Source organism: Lasiodiplodia theobromae, assembly GCF_012971845.1.
Source record: "Lasiodiplodia theobromae strain AM2As chromosome Unknown scaffold_19, whole genome shotgun sequence".
Taxonomy (NCBI): domain Eukaryota; kingdom Fungi; phylum Ascomycota; class Dothideomycetes; order Botryosphaeriales; family Botryosphaeriaceae; genus Lasiodiplodia; species Lasiodiplodia theobromae.
In genome coordinates this window covers 414,120-434,492 of record NW_023336398.1, presented here as the reverse complement: position 1 = coordinate 434,492, position 20,373 = coordinate 414,120, and the positions used below count along the sequence as shown (strand labels likewise).

Below are 20,373 nucleotides of genomic sequence, written 5' to 3'. Positions count from 1 at the left end.
AGAAAGGCTAGTTTATCTGGCCAAGGGTATATACCGCGCAGTGAAAATCAAAGAATCATGTCTGCCCATAAGATGTTGGTGACAGCCGTCTCAACTCCAGGTCCAACCAAACTGTTGTCTTTTCGCAAGCGCCATAACGCCCTTATGTTTGTGTCTCTGCCGCCTCCTGTGCCCTAATCTGCTCCGCCAACCTCCGTTTCTCTTCCTGCTTCGCCTTCAACCGCGCCAACGTATCCTGCTCGAACTTGTTTCCTCCACCAGTCCCGGGCTTCGGGCTGAAGGAAAATGCTGGCTTCTTTCCTGCAGGCGTGCTAGGCGCACTCTTCGTCGTTCCGTCAAACACCCTTTTCTTCACCGGTGTCCCGCCATTCTCTGGCGCCGCAGCCGACGCCGAAGCGCCCGGCTGGAAATGCACACCAACTGACTGTCTCCTCTTTTCCCTCTCCTTCTCGCGCCTCAGTTCTTCCTCTCTCCTAGCCTCCTCTTCCCTCTCCTTGGCCCTGGCCTCCTCCCTTTCTCTCCGCCTCCTCTCCCCATCGCGCGCTAGCCTCTTCAGCTCACTCTGCAGCCTGTCCTGCTCACCAGCCTCATCTTCCCTCTTCCTTTTGGCACCCCTCTCGGCGCGCTCCAGCTCCTCCATCATCTTCCGCCTCTTCCCCTCCAGCTTCTCCCGCTGCGCCTCACTACGCGCCTTCGCCTCGCGGTGTGCATCATACTTTGCGCGTGCTTCGGGGTTTTGTAAGAGCTCAGCGGCGTTCTTGGCGACGTAGAACTTCTCAACCACCTCCGGGTTATCGCGGTTCTTGTCCGGGTGGTATTTCAGCGAGGTTTTGCGCCAGGCGGACTTGATGGCTTTCTCGTCGCAGTTGGTGTCGAGTCCGAGGAGTTCGTAGAGGTTGAGGTCGCTTTTGATAAGCGCGGCCGCTTCGTCGCTGAGATCCGAGTCTTTCGACATGGTTGAGGGTGTGCGTGAAGATGTGTTTGCGCGCGCGCGTGTGAGATGTGACGGCGGCTAGGAGGATTCTGCCACGTGAGGATTCCGAAGACCGTTGCTGCGAAAACGCGAGCGAAAAAGCAGTGTGTGGCGTGTTGGCACGAGGAAGACGGTTGATTTGCGTTGCGGCGGCGAAGAAAAGTCGCGACGGCCGACGGGAGAGCGCGCGCAACTTGACGTGCACTTTGCGCTTAATCTACCGATGTTTATCCGCATATCAGGCAGGGACTCTGCCAACCTACCAGCTACACAGGAGCATGATGGGCCATGATTGCATAAGCATCAGGATTACATAGCTCATGATTTGTACCTAATTAAAGGATAAAATCCAACACGGCAAGCCGAAAACTACATTGAGACCCTGCTGGCCGAGGCGGTCACGATTCGAGACTACCAACGGCAAGCCGTGTGAATAGCATGTACTTCTCTTGAGCTTGATATCTCCTCACGGTGACTTTACTAGTTCTGGAAATGCGGTCTTTGGGAGTGCTCTATTTGGAAAACAAAAAGGAAATAGAGCTAGTTAGGGAGCGGGATGGCATGGAAAGATGATGCAGGTAAATTAAGTCGATGTGGAGCATATGAATTGGTCTACAGGCGCCGGCGCGGTGAAGCGGGGGTTAAGAGGCTTGAAAAGGAAAAATTAAGGAGTGCTCGCTCCGATATAGGGAAGTCGGAAGGCCAATATTGTTCGTGGAAAGGCCTTAAGCGTGCAGACTAAGGCTGTAGCCAGCTAGATGTTCGGCGCTTCAAAGGGCTTGCGATGTCTGTTCGGATTGCTGAGCGACTCTCAGCGCTGATGGACAGATTGACAAACGCGTTCGCTCTGGCGGCAGAAGAATTCGCAGAGTTTGGCGCAGACCAGGAAGCCTATGGAAGTGTAGTTCTCTGCGTAGCAATGGGGACGGAGAGCAGAGCGTTTTCGGAAAACTGTACGGTAGCATGATGAATTTCAGAGTGATGCAGGTTCGAATGTTCGAATCCTGTAGAAGCGCATTAGCCCATAGCATCACTGCGCAGATAATTGGGGGGGTCCCGATAGTCCTTCTCTTCAAACCTCCACCAAAGCTGTCCACTTCCTGCACCATCACCATCCCTCCCACCTTTCCACACAAACTTGCGCTCCCGCACCAGAGTCTAGATACGCGCCTCCGAGCCGCGCAATTTGCAAACCCGCAACAGCGCCGCCATCAACCGCCTTCACAATGTACACCTCATGTGCAGCCGCCGCCGCCGCGGCTCCCGAGCTTCCAGCTGCCCCCAGCTCTTCCTTGCGCCCTCTGCCCTGTCGCGCGAACATCACGCTCCCCGTCCGCGGCGTCGTCGTCGACCGCGCCGAACTCTCGCGCTGGAATGCCGCCGGCTACTCTGTGACGTGGGCAATGCCGACTGGCACTCCCATGGTCGACGGTACGTCTTGCCCTCCCTCCGAATGACCTTTGCGACCCTCTCCAACCGGTTTCTGTTCTTTGCATTACTACTGAGGCCGAAAAAAAAGGAAACGATAAAGTGAGATTTGCTCACCGCTTGCAACGATAGTTCCAGAGATGAACCACCACGTCTTCGGCCACACGCTGCCGCCAATCGCCGCTCCTTATTGGCCTCTCCCTCCTCCTCCGCCTCCGCCGGCGCCGTTCTTCGTCCCAAACGCTTACGGTTTCGCTTACCCTCCCTTTCCCCAGCCGGTACCGGCTGCTCCTCCTCCGCCTGCGCCGCCGCCGGCGCCGCCTCCACATCCGGCACATTCAAGCCTGCATTCTCCACTTCCGCCGCCGCCGCCTTCTCCACCATCGGACCTCCAGGCGCAGGTGCCTGTTCTGGACTGTTCGTCGCCCTACTTCGGCATTCGTAGCGGCGCAACCCCATCTCCGACGCTCTCGGCCATCGATACCGATTGGGATGCCTGTGAGATCGAGCTGAAGAGTATCGTGTCGGGAAGCGATACCAAGTTGGAGGATATCGATATCGATGCCCACGGCACCATTGACACCCTTGCCGACGAAGCGTTCGACGAAGAACAAGTCGAATCACAAGAAAAGATAGACGGTTACGAAGAGCAGCTGAGCGTGTACGATGATGATTACTTCGTACCGCCAACGCCGCCGGAGCGGACGTGGTCGGCTGGACCACCGGCGCGTGAGGTGCCTCAGACCCGCCGCCGCTGGTCTGCACCAAGGCTTCCCGCGTTTACGATGGTTGGTATCGTTGTTGTCGACGATCATAACGATGTCGTGGAAAAAGCTGTTGATCATATTGATATGGAACTTCCGTCAAAGCTGCCGCTGACAGCTGGATCAACTTTGGAAAAAGATTTGGATAAGACTCAGGATATTGCTTACAATGGTTATTACGAGGTCCTGGCGGTTGATGGTCTGGAAAAGGCAGAAGCTGAACCAGAGGTGCAGAAGGATTCTCAGCCCGCGATGGGTGAAGATGACGACGAAGAGACAGAAGAGGAACCGCAGAAGGAAGAAACCCTTAAGCTCACGAACACCACTGAGGATAAGAAGAGTATGAGAAAGAAGAAGAAGAAGACTGGAGAGCCTGAAGAGTCCATGTTGGGGAACAAGAGCGGCTATTCTCATACATGGTCTTCCCTTCCCACAGATTCACGGACATTCGCACTAGCACGCGCGCCGGACGTCTTCAAGCAACCAGAAGAGACACATCCGCTGTCGCCTTGCGATAGTTCTGGGTGCGTAAGTGATGACGACAGTAGTTATTCAGGCCTGGAAGTTCATGTCACCGGCAACGGCTTGAGAAAGCTCAACGACAGCGGTATGCCTGAGGAGTTCAAGCTCAAGAAGTTGGATAAGCGCATTACAGCAGCCAAAGTGCATAACAAATCCTTGGAACTTCAGCTGCAGAGGAAGAAAGAAAATTCTGCGCAAATGACGCAGAAGTTGGATGAGATGATGCTGGCTCGAGCGAACGCTGCGAGGGCCAAGGAGCAAGAGAAGGCCAGCAAGCAGGAGACCAGCGATAAGCTTAGCAGAAGCCAAAAGAGGGCATTGAAGAGGCAGGAGAAGAAAGCCGAAAAGAAGGCCGAAGATGGGCGCGAGGGATTGTCGAAGGTCGCATCGAATAGCACGCTTACGCGGGAAGAACCGAAGCAGAAGAAGCACGAAGCCGCTGAATCTTCCCGGCCCTCCCAGCCTGCTCAGCCTGCTCAGCGTGTTGGTGGAATGAGGATGAGCACCAGACGTTCTCGCCCCAAGTCTAAGCCACAGAAGCATGTCGACGCGTTGGAACGTGCGGATAGCATGGAGCCACGCAACAAAACAGAGCGCGAACTCGCACATGGGCTGATTGCTGCTGGTATCAGGAACATCTCAGCTGAGGACCGTCTGCCGTCGGCAAGTTCGAGCGCTTTGGAGCGCGATTCGGATAAGAAAGAAATGGTCCGAGATACCGACGACGAAGCGGATTCAGTTGGCACATGCGATACAGAGACGGGGAGCGATGGTTGAACAACTAGTGTGTGTAACGACGACGCTGCGCGACGTCAGCTGATAGCGGCTTCGGAACAGAAGATCTGTTTCAATATGATCTTCGTTATCGCGGGTCAAACAAGTGGGCAGGCGGTGAGCCAGGGGGTCGACACTTTGGTCTTTTTTTCTTCCTCTCTTCCTTTTTGGCATTTCTCTGACAAGTCTTGTTTGATGGAACGGATGGTGCATGAGCGAAAAGCGACGGGCACCGACGAAAGCATTGACTTGGAATTGAATGGGAGATTAGTTGGGTATACGGGTGGATCGACGGCGTAAAAATAATCTTGTATGTTCGAGAACTTGATCGTGTTCTGCAAGCTGGCGCGTTCTGGAAGGCGGGTGACCAGGGTGCTAGTGGCAGCAAGCAGCCGTTGGCTGTACGAGATGCAGAAGATGAGCGATGGTGGAGAAGATGTGCAAGAATGCGGTGTGTGCAAGAGGCAAACAGCGCCCGATAGCCGACGAGTACATCTCGGGCCTCCGCACGGTCCGCTCGGCGCCTACCCAAGTGTCGCTCGCGCTCGACGACGCCGTTGAGCCGTTGAAGGAACAGAGGAGAAGGGTAGAGTGAGAGCTATCGCGTCTTCAGGTTAAGCTTTGCTGAGTTATCAGCGCCACGGCTTACAGTATGATGGGATGATCTCCCGTGCCGGGAGCCGGAGAGTTCAGCGCTTTCTTGGCCGAGTCGCTGGCGGCGCAAATGCAGGGCGCTAGTCTACGTCAGAGCCCAAAGCTAAAGCCAGCCCTCTCCGCACTTTTCATCTTCACTTCGAACCCCTTCTACCGCCTGTGACTGGCCGCGCTGCCGCGACTGTCGCAGAAAATCCTCTGCAATCTCTTTCTTTTTTCTTTCTTTTATTTCCCGCAATGCTTATATAGCCGCCAACGCCGTCCATTCCTTGTCTGCATCGCCACTACCGACGCTGCGGTTCGCTCGCTCACGTCACAATGGCCGCCGAAGAAATAGAGCCTGTCGAGGCCGTCGAGGAGGCCGAGGAGGCCGAGGAGACCGACACCCGAACCGTCCAGAGCTTCGCTAGCCCTAACGGATTTCCCCACGGCCCGCCCAGCCGCCAGGCAACCTACGAAACAATTGCAACAGTCACTTTGCCGCCGCCCACCATCCAGCAGACCAGGACCGCTGGCACTGTCGGCTCGACCATCCGCAAAAGAAATGAAGAAAAAGGTTTCGCCGCCAAAGTCAAGAGGACTTGGGCCAAATATGGCCCCGACCTCGATGTCCCTACTGTCTTGACTATGGGCAAAGGTGCTTTGCCACCTACCATTGCCATATCCATGTATCAGGGTGAGTCTTCTTGTATTAGTGCTGTCTCCTGCTAGCTGACATGCTGCTAGCTACTGATGTGGCGGATCATTTCACAACTCTCGGCTATCTGATGGCCATTGTGTCTGTCCTGGGCTTCGCCATCCTGCCGAGGGCTAAGTTCATGCAAACAATGCTGCTGAATCTGGTAGCAACGTGCGTTGCCACGGCCATGAATCTGCTTATGATGTACTGTGCCGTCAAGGCCCGCCAGCACACCACCACCGCTTCTACAGTCACCTCCGCGACTTCAGCAGCCCGCTCATACACCTACAACTCATCTGCCTCGGCCGTTTCTGCCATCTGGCTCTTCTTCCAGGTCTATTTCGTCAATCTCATGCGAGCAAGATACGCTCCAACCTTGCAGTTTCCCTCTATCATCTACACCATCTTCGTTGTCGTCGCCTCCATCTACTCCCCGCAGTTCAACACCATGACCCAGGCCATCTCTTTCGCCAAACGCCTGCTCGAGGTCTTTCTTACCGGTTTCGCCTTGTCCACAAGCGTCTCGCTCTTCATCTTGCCTCTCACCTCGCGCAAGGTCGTGTTCAAGGAGATGGAAGGCTACATTGGCGCCCTGCGCGGCTCGCTGCATGCCCACTCCAGCTACTTCCAGTCTCTCGAGATCAAGGACATGTTCTACCGCGTGTCAACTGGCCTATCGGGCGACAAGCAGCGCCAACCTGAGGCCCAGGCCGTCAAGAAGAGTGTTGCCGCCATCCAGGCCATGCAGGGCAAGCTTAGCGTTGATCTACCCTTCGCTAAGCGAGAGATCGCCTGGGGCCATCTGGGGCCTGACGATCTGCAGGAGATGGCGCGCTTGCTCAGGGCCGTGATGCTACCGCTGTCGGGGTTGAGCTCGGTCGTTGACATCTTCGAGCGCTTGTCCGAGCTGAATGGCTGGGACGAACAGGCTGAGGAGAGTTATGAGATTGGTGCGCGAGACATAGAGCGCAGGAAGATCGTCGAGGACTGGAATCTCGTCATGAGGGCGGTGCACGAGCCGTTCCAATCGCTCATTCAAGCCATGGACGAAGGCTTGGAGCACGTCATGCTGCAGCTGAGGATGAAGAAGCCGCCGAAAAAGAAGAAGAACGGCAACTCGAGCTCGTCGGAGAACGTGGATATCGAGGGTAAGCCTGACCACTCGCAGCCCGGAGAAGATGGCTTCGCAGAGTTCCTGGAAAACAAAACGGATCAATTCTATTCGTGCAAGCAGCTTGCGTTGAAGGAGTGGTGTAAGCGGAAGGGGATCGATGTGCCGGACGACTACTTCAGGAGACCTTCTGCATACGACGTGCATGACACGAGGAAAGACGAGGGCGATGACTCCTACAATCGCAGCCAGCGCTCGCTATATGCGCTGCTCTACGTGAGTCCTGCTTAATCTTAGGCTTGAGATGATGCTGACGTTTATGCCGCAGATCGAATACCTTCTTTACTCGACTAGCCGTGCCGTTCTGGAATTCGTCCATTTCGCTGACGAGCGTCGCAAGAACGGGAAGATGGACCGCAAGCACCTGATCATGCCTGGCTACAAGCGCTGGAAGAAGTGGATCCTCAACTGCCTGAAGGAGAGGAACGATGAAAACAATGCTGATAACGGTATGGGCGATCTGAATGGAGGTACCATCGAAGTGAACATGGGTGAGGCGTACAGGCGCAAGAAGGACCCTGAGCATCTGCCACCCGAGAATTTCGTCGAGAGGATGGGTGATCGTGTTAGAAGGATCCCAGCCTTCTTGCGTTCTCAGGAATCGACATTTGGGTTCCGCGTCGCCTGCGCCACGATGTCTATTGCCATCGTAAACTTCCTCCACAACACGCAGGTCTTCTTCATCCGACAACGTCTACTTTGGGCCATGATCATGGTTGCCATCAGCATGGTTCCGACGGCCGGTCAAAGCATTTTCAGTTTCGTCCTCAGAATAATCGGTACCGTAGCTGCCATGGTTGCAAGCTTCATCGTCTGGTACATCGTCGATGAGCACATTCCGGGAATCATCGTCTTCTATTGGCTGTTTGCTTCATGCGGATTCTACATTGTACTGAAGAAGCCACGCTTCGTTATTGTCGGTAAGTTGCATCATTGCTGGTTGAATATGAAGCTGTGGTTCTAACCAGTCATCTACAGGCATGATCAGCATCGTTACCTTGACTATGATCATCGGGTACGAACTGGGAGCCAAGAAAATTGGGCCAGCAGCGGCTAGCTCAAACGGGCAGCCATACTACGAGATTTACAAGCTCGGTCCCTACCGTCTCGCGACCGTCGCTGGTGGTCTCTTCGTGGCTTTCATCTGGACATTCTTCCCATACCCGATTTCTGAGCATTCGGAACTTCGCTCCAAGATGGGCGCATCACTATACCTTCTCGCAAACTACTATTCCATCGTTCACGAGACGTTCCGCACTCGAATCCGCGGCGCCGAAGGCGATCCCAGGGTCAAGACGAGTGCAGGCCGCCGCATGACAAAGGCTCGTTTGAAAGTGTTCCAGAAGCAGATCATGCTCACCACCAACTTGCGGGCTATGGCCGATTTCCAGAAATGGGAAGTTCCCATCGGCGGCAAGTTTCCGCGTGAGAAATACGAAACCATACTCACGTGCATTGAGAAGTATGCATCAATTATTCTACCTCAACCACACCAAGCTAGTCACTAACCATCCGTCGCAAACAGTACAACCCGCTACATGGCCCTCGTAGCCTTCGCCTCTCAGACCTTCGCCAACCCGGAAGACGCCTCTCAAACCGTGTGGAACAACGATTTCCGTCGTCTCATCTCCTCGGTCAACCTCACGTCGCACGAAATCACGTCTCTCCTCACCCTCCTCTCGGCCGCCGTGACCAACGGCTCCCCGCTGCCGCCGTACATGCACGCTCCGGCACCGTACCGGCTGTCACGCCGGCTGGAAGAGCTCGACCAGGACATCCTCTCGCTGCGCCACGTCGCGGAGCCGGGCTACGCGGCGTTCGCCGTCATCCAGATCGCGACGAGGTGCATCATCAAGGACCTGGAGAAGCTGCTGAAGACGGTGAAGGAGTTGGTGGGCGAGCTGGACTTCAGCTTCCACGCGGTGAGCACGGCGGAGTGCAGCAGGGCCAACAGCGTTTACCCCTTGAGCCGGAGGACGACGAGGACGGGGGCGGATACTGGGGACGATGATGAAGAGTCGGATAAGGAGGATTGATCAGGGGCAAGGGAGAAAAAAAAATTTGCTAATGCAGCGTTCTGCTGGCAGCGTTGAACTTTCACGTTTTCTATTGGATACCTATAACGAATTTAATGAGAATGAGATTGGATGGTCATATCACTGGTACATGATATCCTTATATTTCCTGCCGTTGGTATAAAAGTACGTATCAAGAACATCCACCGTTCAAGTAGCCTTACTTCGTAACGTTTTCCACAAAACCGGGTACTTCTCGAAGCGCAATATATCGTCATCCACCAGATGATCCGCAGCGCCCTCGACGCGCGCCCCGCGATCGATGAGCATCTGCGCTATACGGAGCCGATCATCATCCAGCTCCTGGCCAGAACGGGCGTAGAAATGGCCCGTATCCAGCGCGATGCGCAGCGCCGTCGGGCCGTGGCCGGAATTGTTACTGTCGACCTCGACGCCGGTGCTCGCATTGACATCGACGCCCTGTTGGGCGAGCAGCAGCTCCACGCCGGCGACGCTGCCGTGCATGGCCGCGAGGTGCAGCGGCCGGCCGGTCCACCTGTCGCCGGCGTAGAGGCCGGACGGCTTGGTGTAGCCCTCGCGCCACGTCGCCGTCGCCGCGTGCGCGTCGGCGCCGCCGGCCTCGATCAGCGTCCGGGCCACGTCGATATTGTGGCCGCCGCCGCGGTCGAAGGCGAAGTGGAGCGGCCGCCACCCGCGCTTGTCGGGGATCTCCGTGTCTGCGCCGTGGGCGAGCAGCCGCTGCACCTTGTCCAGGTCGTTGCGTTGGACGAAGTGGTGGAGTAGGGGGAGGTCGCCCTTTACTTCGTTCAAGCTGCCGTGACACTCCAGCGCGGAGCATACCCTTTCGAAGTCTTCGGACATGTCTGTAGAGGCGGGTGGACTGAGATGTGCTGTCCAGTGGCCATCTCGTTTGTGGGAATCGGCGTACTGAAGAAGACAGTGGAGCGTTTTGCTCCGTCCGTTGATGACGGCATGGAGGAATGCGTCGAGTCCAACTGTATCCGTCTTGAATGGATCGGCTCCCGCATCAAGGAATGATTGTGTGATCTGTTCAGAGTCGACACGTTGGACTATGCTAAGAAGCATTGTTCGCTTGTAATATTCATCTTCAGCGTTGATGTCCACTTTAAGCCTTGGGAGCTCGTTCAAAATGAGCGCAAGATCGTCTGGAGATTCAGAAAGCCTGTCGCTATCGAAGATATAGCCAATCGAGTATGTTTCCGGCGAGAGCCAGGCACCGCGGTCAAGGAGGAATCGTGTCACCCTCGGTTGCAGCTCAAAGACAGCCAAGAAGAGCAAGTGGTCAAGCGGGTAGGTTGTGTTAAAAGTAGCGCCTCGAGCCTCAAGCAGTGCGAAGGTCCTCCAGTCTGCGGCTTTCAAGGCTAGAGCGAGAGGCGTGAAGACGTATTCGATAGAAGTGTAGGTGGTCTCATTTGGCCTGGTCCTCATTTGTTGACCCGGTGGCGCAGTCCAATCTGCGCTCATGGCACCCGGACCATACTTTTCTGTCAGCAAATCAATCATCGCTTCGATTTCTTCTGTCTTGAGCTCATTGCGGTCCCTGTCAGCAAAGTGGTGGAACGCATTTGCCCCTTGTTTGTCGATAGTAGCGTCCCCACCGGCATCCACCACCATCTTGACCACCTCGAGATTGCTATATCTGACAGCGTAGTGTAACGCATTTCTTCCGCGTCTGTCTTTCGCTTGCATCTGCGCACCAGCATCAATCATTTGTTTGACAATTTCTGGGCGACGACTCCTGATGGCATAGAACAAGCACGTTTTACCACCGTGATCCTTCAAATTGACATCGGCATGGCTTGCCAGTAGTAGCTCAACCATACGAGAAGCAGGCGATTGGTCTTTAGCATCCTCTTCCGAGAATTTGAGGCCACACGCCAGCATCAGCGGGGTTCTTTGGACGCCTTTCTCTTCAGGGAGCTCCTCGTCGTCGGACCAGTCGTCCCACCTATCTGACGGTTTCGACTTTGTCTTTGCATCTGGATCAGCATTCCACTCCAATAGCATAGCCGCCGTGTCATAGAACCCGTTAATCACAGCTGAATGGAGTGCCGTGTGACCAAGATGGTTTCGTAGCGACGTGTCAGCTCCGTGTTGCAAAAGGATCTCGGCGAACTGAGGGTCTTTCCTGAATGCTGCTGTATGCAAAGGAGTCCTACAGCCCACCGGAAAGTTTACGTCTGCCCCAAGCTCTATCAAAAGTTTCAATACCAGTGGTTGCGCCGCCTTGATGGCAACGTGCAGAAGTCGAGATTTCCAGTTGTCTGCAGACGGTGATGGCTGCCACGAGTAATGTTTGAGATAAGAAGCTGCGCCATTGACTCTCTCTGCCTTATCCGCTAGTCTCCAGATATTGTTCAGGGTTCGGTCGAAGTGGCCAAGAGACCAAAGCTTGTCGTAGTCCTCGAGGGCCATGTCAGGTTTGGAGAGGAGGCTCGGAACACCAGCACGCTTCACGTCCGCGGCTATTTCAATTGAGGCTTGAACATACTCACGTTCTTGTTCGAAACTCAATTCGTTGTTGAGGTTTTCCGAATCCTGCTTCGCTTGCGCAAGACAGCTCTTGTAATGCTCTATCAGGGGTTGGACTATGTTGAAATGCCGCCTCGAAATGGCATACTTTAGCGTCGTCCACCCGCTGATATCGCGCACAAGATGGTTTGCTCCGCTCTCCAACAGTTGCCGTAGAACTCCAGCATCACCGTTGAATGCCGTCCAGAAAAGCGGGGTCCAACCTTGAGAGTCTCTTGCGTTAAGGTCTGCTCCACCATCAATCAAGACTTTGGTAACAGCCATGTTGCTGTTGGAGGAAGCCCAATGGAGTGGAGTCCACTTCTGGGAATCAGCAGCAGATGGATCGTCTCCGCGTGCAAGCAAGGCGAGTGCTGTTTTCTCCAGATCCCAGTAAGCTGCAATGTGCAAAGGTTGCTGGTTTCGAGGCGTCAACTGGAACGAAGCCTCGGCGACGCTCCGGCTTTTCAATTCGTGGCGGTACTGCAGGATCTGGAAAGAGCTGCTGCGCAAGGCCTCGTCATCTACGAGGGACATGATTAAGCTGCTCAGTTGCTCTTCAAAATTTGCAGTCTCGATATGCCTGCCCCAGTGTCGGGCAGCGTATGGGAGGAAAGGTAGTTTCCTCAGTCGATTATCAAGCTCTTCCAGGCTCTCGCATGGCCCGGCCATCATCTCTCGGCTGCTGAGGTAAAGCAATGACGTCTTTGCAATGTCCATCTGGATGGATGTGTATTCGGTGCTGTAGTGGCTGCGGAAGAACTCGTACGCTGAGGTGTGAACCATGCCGATGGTCCCGTCTTTAGGATTTTCGGCAACCAATCCGACACACACCTTCAGGAGCATCGTCAAAGGCGGGCAATTTTCTTCGTCGATATCATCACCCATTTCGTCCTCCTCAACTGCGAAGGCATGCATAATTTCGTTCGCCTTCAATCGTCGGTGGGAGTGTGTGATCCAGCGAATGAGCCGGTGGGCCAATCCCCTCCTGTCTTTTGGCTGGGCGTCGATTCTTTCGAGACTAGTCTGGAAGGCCTCTTTTACGGATTCAGGAAGTGACTTTACTGTCTTTCGAATCTTCCTCAAGGTGCTTAACTCGAGCAGTTGATCCAGAAACAGTTTTGCGAGCAGAAATATCCCGTCGGCCTTGAGGATGACTGCATCAACAATGTCATCGATGGCAGCCAAAGCATCGCAAAAGTCACTCTCGGCAAATCGAGCTTTGATATACGTCGCCAAATCCTCCCGGCTCGCGCTTTTGATGTTGACCTGCTTGTCCGTTGAAAGCGGTCCACGAATTTCTGGGATGTCTCTGCTTGTCACACAGACCTTGCAGCCGGCTTTGACAAAAGACTGAAGAAGAGAGACAACCTCTTTGGGGGATTCGAGTTCATCGGGAGCGTCCAAGACCAGAAAGATGTCTTTCTGGGTTAAAGCTGCCGAGAGGAAGGCTTGTGCGAGATTTTCCACGGCGAAGTTCCGGCCTACGCTTTGGCGTTTCTCATTCAACGCAGCCAGCATAGAGGAGTCAGCCTGCTCCGCTGCTTGGAGCAAGATATTTCTGAGTATGGCGGTGGTGCTTTGCTGCTTTTGAGAGGAAAAATCGCAAAAGAAGTAGGTGATGCAGGCAGAGTGATCCTCAGAAAGATCTCGAATGACGTGCGACCTGTATCTCTAGAATCAGCAACAATTCAACGTGTGGATGCAAATTTTCGTACGCAAGTAGTGACTTTCCAACACCGGCTAGGCTCAGTCAGTGTGGGTATCTTTGACTAATACTCTCATACACTTACGAGGCCCATAACACCACAATATCGAAGGTGCACCGTCACGCCAATCCCGATAAGCATCACAATCAAGGAACCATTTACCGGTTCCAGGGTGTGGGAATGGAATGGACTGAGAAGCAGTCGTTTGGCTTTGCAGCCATGTTCTCAGCGTTTCTCGATCTTTCTCTGTCCCGATGTTAGCCACCGTGAAAGAAGATTGCAGGTTGGAAGCTACCTTGATTCAAATCCTCAACTTTACGGTGCGTAGCAGTAGTCGTAGTCCTGCGTTGTTCAGCCACAACAAACGTTGGCTGCTCGCCAGTAGCACTTACAGCACGTTGGAGGTCAGGAAGGCCGTGAAGATGGCGCTAATTCTCTGCAGAGCATCGACATGTTTCCGCATTTCCTTTTCTCTGAAAGGCCAAATCAGCTTGGATGAGTGTTTTTGCAGCTCGGAGCGGAGCTCGAGCAGCTGCACGTGGGACTCGGACACGACATTGGCAGAGAGGGCGGCCGGCCGATGTGCCACCAAACCGAGAGACTCGGCATCCTGAGACACCTCCTCAGCTTGCAGCAGGATGCTCGTCAACGCCAGAAGCTCCTGTTCAAAGCGTCTGCGTGATCGATCGGCAGACTTGACATCAGATATGTAGCTGTGGCTCAGGTTGACAATCTGCCAGGCCAGCGTAACGAGGCCCGCAATGCCGGAAGCGATGCCGATCGGATCGGCCATGGCGTACCCGAGGGGAAAAGAAGCTCAATGAAAAAGGTACGTTTGTGGCGTCTCTTTTCGTTTTCATCTCTCCGCGCTCTAGGCAGCAGTGAGGCTGTGCGGGGTAAGCAGCCCAACTCATGGCTGATCCTCCTGCCGTTGCCATTCGTTCTTCATGTTGGAAGCAAAACTGTATTTCTCACACCTGGTCAATCCTGCTTTTCAATCCGCATTCCTTATTCTCTCTTCATTTCAGTTTGTTCTGCGATCCTTTACTACTCAGCCAGAGCCTTCACAACAAATACGCTGGGTAGTTAATGAGTGGAAACGGTAAAGTTGCAAAGCGTTGGTTTCGGGCCGAGCCGACACGGCCCGAAACCGGCACCGGGAACAAAATTGTTGACCTTCGCGTTGAGCAAAACAAAACACAAAACGTACAACAGCCGGGATTCCCCAATGGTCACCCACTTGAGTACTAATCGGCCGGTTCGCAGCTTAAGTACGGCTGAGCGGACGGGAAGCCCTGCATTCTGCGACCTATGGTCGTACGTAACAGATGGTGTTGCTGAGAGAAATTATAAAGAGAGAAACTTCCCGGCGCGCACCAACGATGCGGAAGGAGGTACTTCTTCTCGATGCTGAGAAAGATATGAGACTGCAAATTGGTAACTGCGTTTCATCACTGAAGGAATCACTGGTGCTACGAAATTTCCCTACTCTCCGAAATCGAGCTTCGAAAGGCGCCGTGGCCTTAAGAGTTGTTTTATGTAAAATCTGGTCGGCTTTCAATGCAAACTCGTTGCTATGAAGTATACAATTCAAATCAATCGTGAGATTTATTCTCTGATTTGGGAATGAATCTATTCCCGCAAACGGTACAAGATCTGCAATGCATTGTGACTTTATCTAAGAAAGACTTGAGTCTCGCGTCCAGAAGAGACAGCCTCGCCTTGCATGATTCCTTGCACATAACAATCGCCGACGACGATGTGGCGATTGGGGTCTCGCACTTTGACTCTTGCGTCTCTATTAACGAACCCCTGCGGTGTAGACATTCTTGAGTTGTGGCCCAGCGGTCGTAAGATGAACGGAACTTTGCTTCCAAAGAGCACCCAAACTTCGTCTCCCGGAAGCATAGTAGCTGGACCAAACCCAAGTAGTCCATCGCTGGTAGTGAAGAGCCTTCTTCCAAGTACATGGTACTCGATGTTGTCTTTGAGCCATTTCTGCGTGCTGAATGGTGTGTGACGAAGATTGAATATCCACTCCTTCAGCGTGTCGAGCTCCTGCTTGCTTGGTTCCCGCGGCGTATTGGAGCCCATTGTGTGGTACCGATCTCCAAGGGCTGCGCGCAAGAATGCGTATTTCAAGCTCCCTCCTCTTGGATACGCAGAGTTCTTGCGATTAGCAAAGTCTATGGGGACCGAACAGTCGGAAAGGTGGCTTCTGATAGCTTCGCAGTCTCGGACATAGTCGATTCCTGGACCCACTTGGGCAACCTCACTGACTTTGAGTCCTACGAGAGATATTGTTCGAATGCTGAGCACCTGAACAGAGGCCTTTCTGGAATCACAGGCGTTGTAGGTTTTCCGAGAAGTATCCCTGAGGCCCTCCATATGCTGCTCGAATGAATTCATTCTTCGATTGAACCTCGTTGCCCATGAGGGGAAAGTCTCTACGTCATCCTCATTTCGGCCACCATACATGACGGCGAGCGGATTCTCCTCCCATGGCGAAGTTAAAAGGTGGACACTAAGATTTCGGTACAAATCCTCGGTGTGAAGGTTGTAGTCGGCTGAAAGAGGTCTTCTCTGTGTGTCGAATAGCCCGAGGAATGCGTAGACCTTATCCCTTTCGTCCCCGGCCTCTCTTTTGCTGAAACGACGTGTCAGCTGGATGAAGTCGAGGGTTTGGTTCGAGACTTTGTTTCGAGTATCATGGAGCACGAAGATATCCCGGTGAAAGCGGTAGAGTATGGCAGATGTAGGCCTTCCGTGGGTGTCGAATTGTAAGGCACTAACGATGTTCTCGTATATGGAGTGACAGCAACTGTCTCTGTGAATTGCCAAGTTATGGTGAGCGTCGATGAGAGAGTCCCAAGGAAGCCTGATTGATCCACACACAATCATCGTCTTTCTCGGCAGCACTGCCTCCTGGATCGTCCATGTGCGGGACCACCATGCCCGGCGTAGTAAGGCCCCAATAGCCTGTATGGGCTCGACAAAATTTCTCTGTTCGACGTTGGAGGGCGAAGTCAGGTTAAGGAAGCCCGGGATCTCGTACAGGTGCTTCCCTGTTGCCAGTATACCGAGGAGAGTAAAGGCCTCTGAAATCCTCGGGCGTCGTCCATGCCATTTGCACAGGCGTGATGAGCCTTCGCCACTTGGTCCGTAGTATTGAGACGGTCTCGGAGAAGTGATGTGGCCGTCCTCACAGGCCCCAAAGATTTCCGCTTCACACCACCTGTCACTGTCTTCCGACTTTCCGCCGATCCAGAGCAGGCAAGTTGAGCAAGCTGTATATATGTCTCCCATCATGCTGACTTGCCATGACTTTTCGTCCTTGTCTTCTTGATCAATGCACAAAGCATCTACCCAAAGGACACGCTTCTCGATCTGGCTTCGCAAATGCTTGAGAGCTGAAAAGAGATTGACAGTGACTTCAACGACATGGCCGTTGAGTTGAATAGGCTCTTTCGCCCGTGCATCTCCCCAAGCGTATGACAGCGTTTCATACCTGGGCAAGTCGTCTAGTGAAACTACCCGGATGGTACATGATATAGGCTCATCCCAGAAACCAGGCTCTAAAGTGATTAGACGAATGTCCTTACTGCTTTCAGCGACCGGATATTGTCGGTACACGACTGATCCCATCGTCGTGTATGAACCACAGTTGCCGGATCGTAGCTGTCGCAGTTGTTGTGGAACTGGTTACGGTGGAGGGATCGTCGATGGACAATGGTCGGAGGTGTTGCGGGGTTACGCGAGCTTTTCAGCTTCGAGAGATAGGCGTCCGCCTCCTCTTTCAGCCTTGTACAGCCATAGTGACTTAACCAATCAAAGGTGATTCGGCTGGTGGGGGCCAAAAATAGTCAAGCCACGGCGAGGGCATATTTATTACGGCTTTGAGTTTTGGTCCATAGCTTTCTACGAGACATTTTCCGCCTCAATAACACCCGGCGAGAGTTGCTGGCTGACATACTACGTCATCGCTTACCTGCTACGGCATTCCAATGCCAGCCAATACTGCATTCTGATGCTCTGGTTGACAACTAGTCCCCGCACCAGCTGAAAGGAGGGGTAAGCATATAAAGTATAGGCAAGCACGACTTCCCCGCCCGCAATTTATAACCGCATCACAAGAACACTTGTGGAATCAGTTTCAGTGATCCAGCACCACATCTCGCCATGACTCCGACCCTTTCTAGTCCCGGAACCGTGGTCACGCGGCCCGCGTACCTCGCCCACATCGTGCTGCAAACCCAACCGGCCAACTTCCAGGCGATGGTCTCATTCTACAAGACCTTCCTGAACGCCACAGCCAGCCACGAGAACGAATTCATCTCCTTCCTGACGTACGATTCGGAACACCACCGGATCGCCATCATCAGCACCCCAGGGGTCGGTCCCAAGGCAGCCGGAAGCTCGGGCCTGCGGCACTTTGCCTTTACCTTCCGCACGCTCGAGGAACTGGCGCTGGCGTACTTGCAACGCAAATCCAACGGTATCGTGCCGCACTGGTGCGTCAACCACGGGCCCACCACCAGCATGTATTACCACGATCCGGACGGCAACGAGGTCGAGACGCAGGTTGACAACTTCGATTCGGCCGACGAGGCGAACGAGTACATGCGCACCGAAGCCTTCAAGACCAATCCGATCGGAGCCGAGTTCGAGCCCGAGGAGCTGGTGAGGCGGCTGCAAGCTGGTGAGGATGAGAGAGAGATCAAGAAGCGGGCCGACGTTGGGCCAAGGGGCATGGAAGCCATCAGACCCATCTGAGCGAGTGTCACCTTGTCATGTCTTCGGAGATAATGAACAATTCATTGTGCGAAGTCATAGCCTTCCAGTTCGCCCTGGTCAAGCGGCGAAAATTCCCATACGTCTCCTGATTCGCACCCAAGCGTCTGGCATATCTCGCTCAATTGGATTTCCAGTGTTCGGCCCCCGTCGTTGGGGAGGCCGTTGGCCAGCCGGTCGATGACGCCTAGTGGGCTTTTGATGTATTGGTCTAGCGTGTACTTGTCCTTGCTCTGACCGGGGCTATCTCAAGGCGTCAGCCGCTGAAAAGATTGTTGGTGTTACTAGGGCCGAAAAGGCTTACATGGTTATCATTCCATCACCCTGGAGGATACCAGGATGGATTGTGGGCTCTTCCAACGATCCTGCAGGTTGCTGCGACTGCCTAGTAGGTTGTTTGGGTGGATTTGCCGGCTGCCTTGCACCATGTTGAGCGGCAGGCTCCGCAATTCGCTGGCCTTGTAGCTTTGTACCGCCAGCCTTGTCTTCGATGAAGTCTATTTCGCAGTCGGAGCCGAGTTTGTGTTGACACACGATGCAGGCAAAGTAAAGGCCACACATCATGGGACCCCAGCCACAGTTACCACAATACCAGACACGAACCCCAGGCTGCTCGCCTTGCGGTTTTCCGTTCTGGTGACCGGTGTTGGTCTCACGGGTGAGAAAAGGGGTGACGAGTGCGGGATTCTGGAATGACATCTCGATAGAATGGCCTCAGAGGCTTACTTTGTCGGCATATTCCAGTGCCCGACCGGATTTATAGAATCATTAAGCGCCCACGCCTCCTTCGACGCTATTTCTCTCCTGCGATAATGCGCACTCGCGCAGACTCGTACGTTCGCAAGCTGCCTGAAGGGCAATTTGTCGCCTCATTTCCAGAAGTGGTTGCCCGCTTCTCAGCCAATCGAGACAGCATCAGAGGCAACTTACTGATCCTTCAGGGCAACTGAAGGACGCCCTTCTCCGCCATCAGCTGCTGGACACATCTGCGCAGTCCTTCGTTTATAACGCTTGTGTGCAAGTGCGCAGCCTCGTCCACTGCCACCCTCTTACTGGCGAATTCCACTGCGAATATTTACGCACTTGCGCATTACCATTGAACCAATCAATATCCTGGTCACCCTGCATTAGTTCCTGCTAGCTCTGACATGGAAAGATCATCAGATCAGGAGCGCAGCTTAAATAGTGCGGCCTCTCTGCCAACGCCTGTGGGGGCCGAGAGTAAACTGGAACTCTCCAACGCGCCACGCACTGCGACGCACACATTGGGGACGGATTTGGGCAAAAGCGGTTCCAATCTGTAGCATGTCGGACTGTCGGCGCTAATCCATGCAAAACATGACGCGGAAATGATCCATGATGCAGGTCATGGCTTGCACGTTGGCGCACCTTAGTTTTGCGCGGCTGCGCAAAACTCCCAACCCCACTTGGATGAGGCTCTCGCAATCGCCAGCAGTCTGCGGCTCAAGCATGACCAACCTATTTCATGCTCGGTGTACACTTATTCTGCTGCGGACAACTCACAGTTCGCCACAATTCTGCCTGACAAGGCTGATCATTCCTGCCAGTTGCTTCAGCCTTACGCTTTGAATTCCTTCCCAGCCTTACCCCTCTTTCTCTTCCATAGCCTTTGGTGGCCCCAAGAGGACTTCACAGGGTTCCAAACCTAATGGATAACCATTACTCCTTGCCGCGGCGCTCTCTTGGAGCTTCAGGAGCGGACCCCCACCTACTCCTTGGTATAGGCGCTGCCGTGACATTGGATTATGCACCTGTCCAGGAGCACCGGCTCAAGGTTTCTCAGGACTCCGGGAGGGCACCTGATATGGAAAGGGCTCGTTGCGTCCACGAAGACCATGATGCGCCTCCAAATGCTACCTTGGCTATTCCACGGGACCCACGACGAATTGGTCACCGGATAGATTGTAAAGGTGCAGCGGTACGCCAGATTCCCTCCCCTGCAACCACTATTGACACGGAGCTGGACCGTAGTCCTCTCAGTCCAATTGGTCCCGAGGAAAGATACGTTTTCGATCGGATTCCGCTTACCAGGAGTCCGGAAATGATGGAGGTAACCCCGGATTCCGTTGCGACCGTGAGGGCTGCCATTCCCCTAATCACCATTGGGTTGCCGAGTCCATCTACAAGCGATTCCAGCCTCCGGAACAACCGTTGCTGTCCGTCTCATCTGTCAGACAACGGCTCATCTCCACGTTTGCAAGGTGCTTATCCGAGGTTACAAACTGGCGTCGGACTGAAGCAGCTTTGCGACGTGTCACCACAAGATCGTGGACACGCCGTACCCATTTACAGCGATTCCGGCCCCTGTAAATGTTGCAG

General features: G+C 54.0%; 6 protein-coding genes across 6 annotated transcripts; 3 read left to right on the top strand and 3 right to left on the bottom strand.

Moving 5' to 3' along the window:
• Positions 1 to 142: 142 nt before the first annotated feature.
• LTHEOB_6626 (Pre-mRNA-splicing factor cwc23) lies at positions 143 to 955 on the bottom strand (the record flags this gene model as incomplete). The annotated part of the gene is made up of 1 exon (XM_035515903.1): positions 143 to 955. One exon carries the CDS (start codon positions 953 to 955, stop codon positions 143 to 145), a length of 813 nt encoding a protein of 270 aa, XP_035372661.1.
• Positions 956 to 2,199: 1,244 nt separating this feature from the next.
• On the top strand, positions 2,200 to 4,464 carry LTHEOB_6625 (uncharacterized protein; the record flags this gene model as incomplete). The annotated part of the gene is made up of 2 exons (XM_035515902.1): positions 2,200 to 2,404; positions 2,534 to 4,464. The coding sequence occupies 2 exons, from the start codon at positions 2,200 to 2,202 to the stop codon at positions 4,462 to 4,464; spliced, it is 2,136 nt and encodes a 711-aa protein (XP_035372660.1).
• A 969-nt stretch (positions 4,465 to 5,433) lies between these two features.
• Positions 5,434 to 9,001, top strand: LTHEOB_6624 (MFS transporter; the record flags this gene model as incomplete). The annotated part of the gene is made up of 5 exons (XM_035515901.1): positions 5,434 to 5,791; positions 5,842 to 7,181; positions 7,234 to 7,885; positions 7,944 to 8,427; positions 8,491 to 9,001. 5 exons carry the CDS (start codon positions 5,434 to 5,436, stop codon positions 8,999 to 9,001), a joined length of 3,345 nt encoding a protein of 1,114 aa, XP_035372659.1.
• Positions 9,002 to 9,190: 189 nt separating this feature from the next.
• Positions 9,191 to 14,035, bottom strand: LTHEOB_6623 (uncharacterized protein; the record flags this gene model as incomplete). The annotated part of the gene is made up of 5 exons (XM_035515900.1): positions 9,191 to 13,199; positions 13,252 to 13,276; positions 13,405 to 13,488; positions 13,538 to 13,584; positions 13,635 to 14,035. The coding sequence occupies 5 exons, from the start codon at positions 14,033 to 14,035 to the stop codon at positions 9,191 to 9,193; spliced, it is 4,566 nt and encodes a 1,521-aa protein (XP_035372658.1).
• A 3,386-nt stretch (positions 14,036 to 17,421) lies between these two features.
• On the top strand, positions 17,422 to 18,015 carry LTHEOB_6622 (Glyoxalase bleomycin resistance dioxygenase protein; the record flags this gene model as incomplete). The annotated part of the gene is made up of 1 exon (XM_035515899.1): positions 17,422 to 18,015. The coding sequence occupies one exon, from the start codon at positions 17,422 to 17,424 to the stop codon at positions 18,013 to 18,015; it is 594 nt and encodes a 197-aa protein (XP_035372657.1).
• Positions 18,016 to 18,056: 41 nt separating this feature from the next.
• Positions 18,057 to 18,732, bottom strand: LTHEOB_6621 (uncharacterized protein; the record flags this gene model as incomplete). The annotated part of the gene is made up of 2 exons (XM_035515898.1): positions 18,057 to 18,276; positions 18,338 to 18,732. The coding sequence occupies 2 exons, from the start codon at positions 18,730 to 18,732 to the stop codon at positions 18,057 to 18,059; spliced, it is 615 nt and encodes a 204-aa protein (XP_035372656.1).
• Positions 18,733 to 20,373: the final 1,641 nt, after the last annotated feature.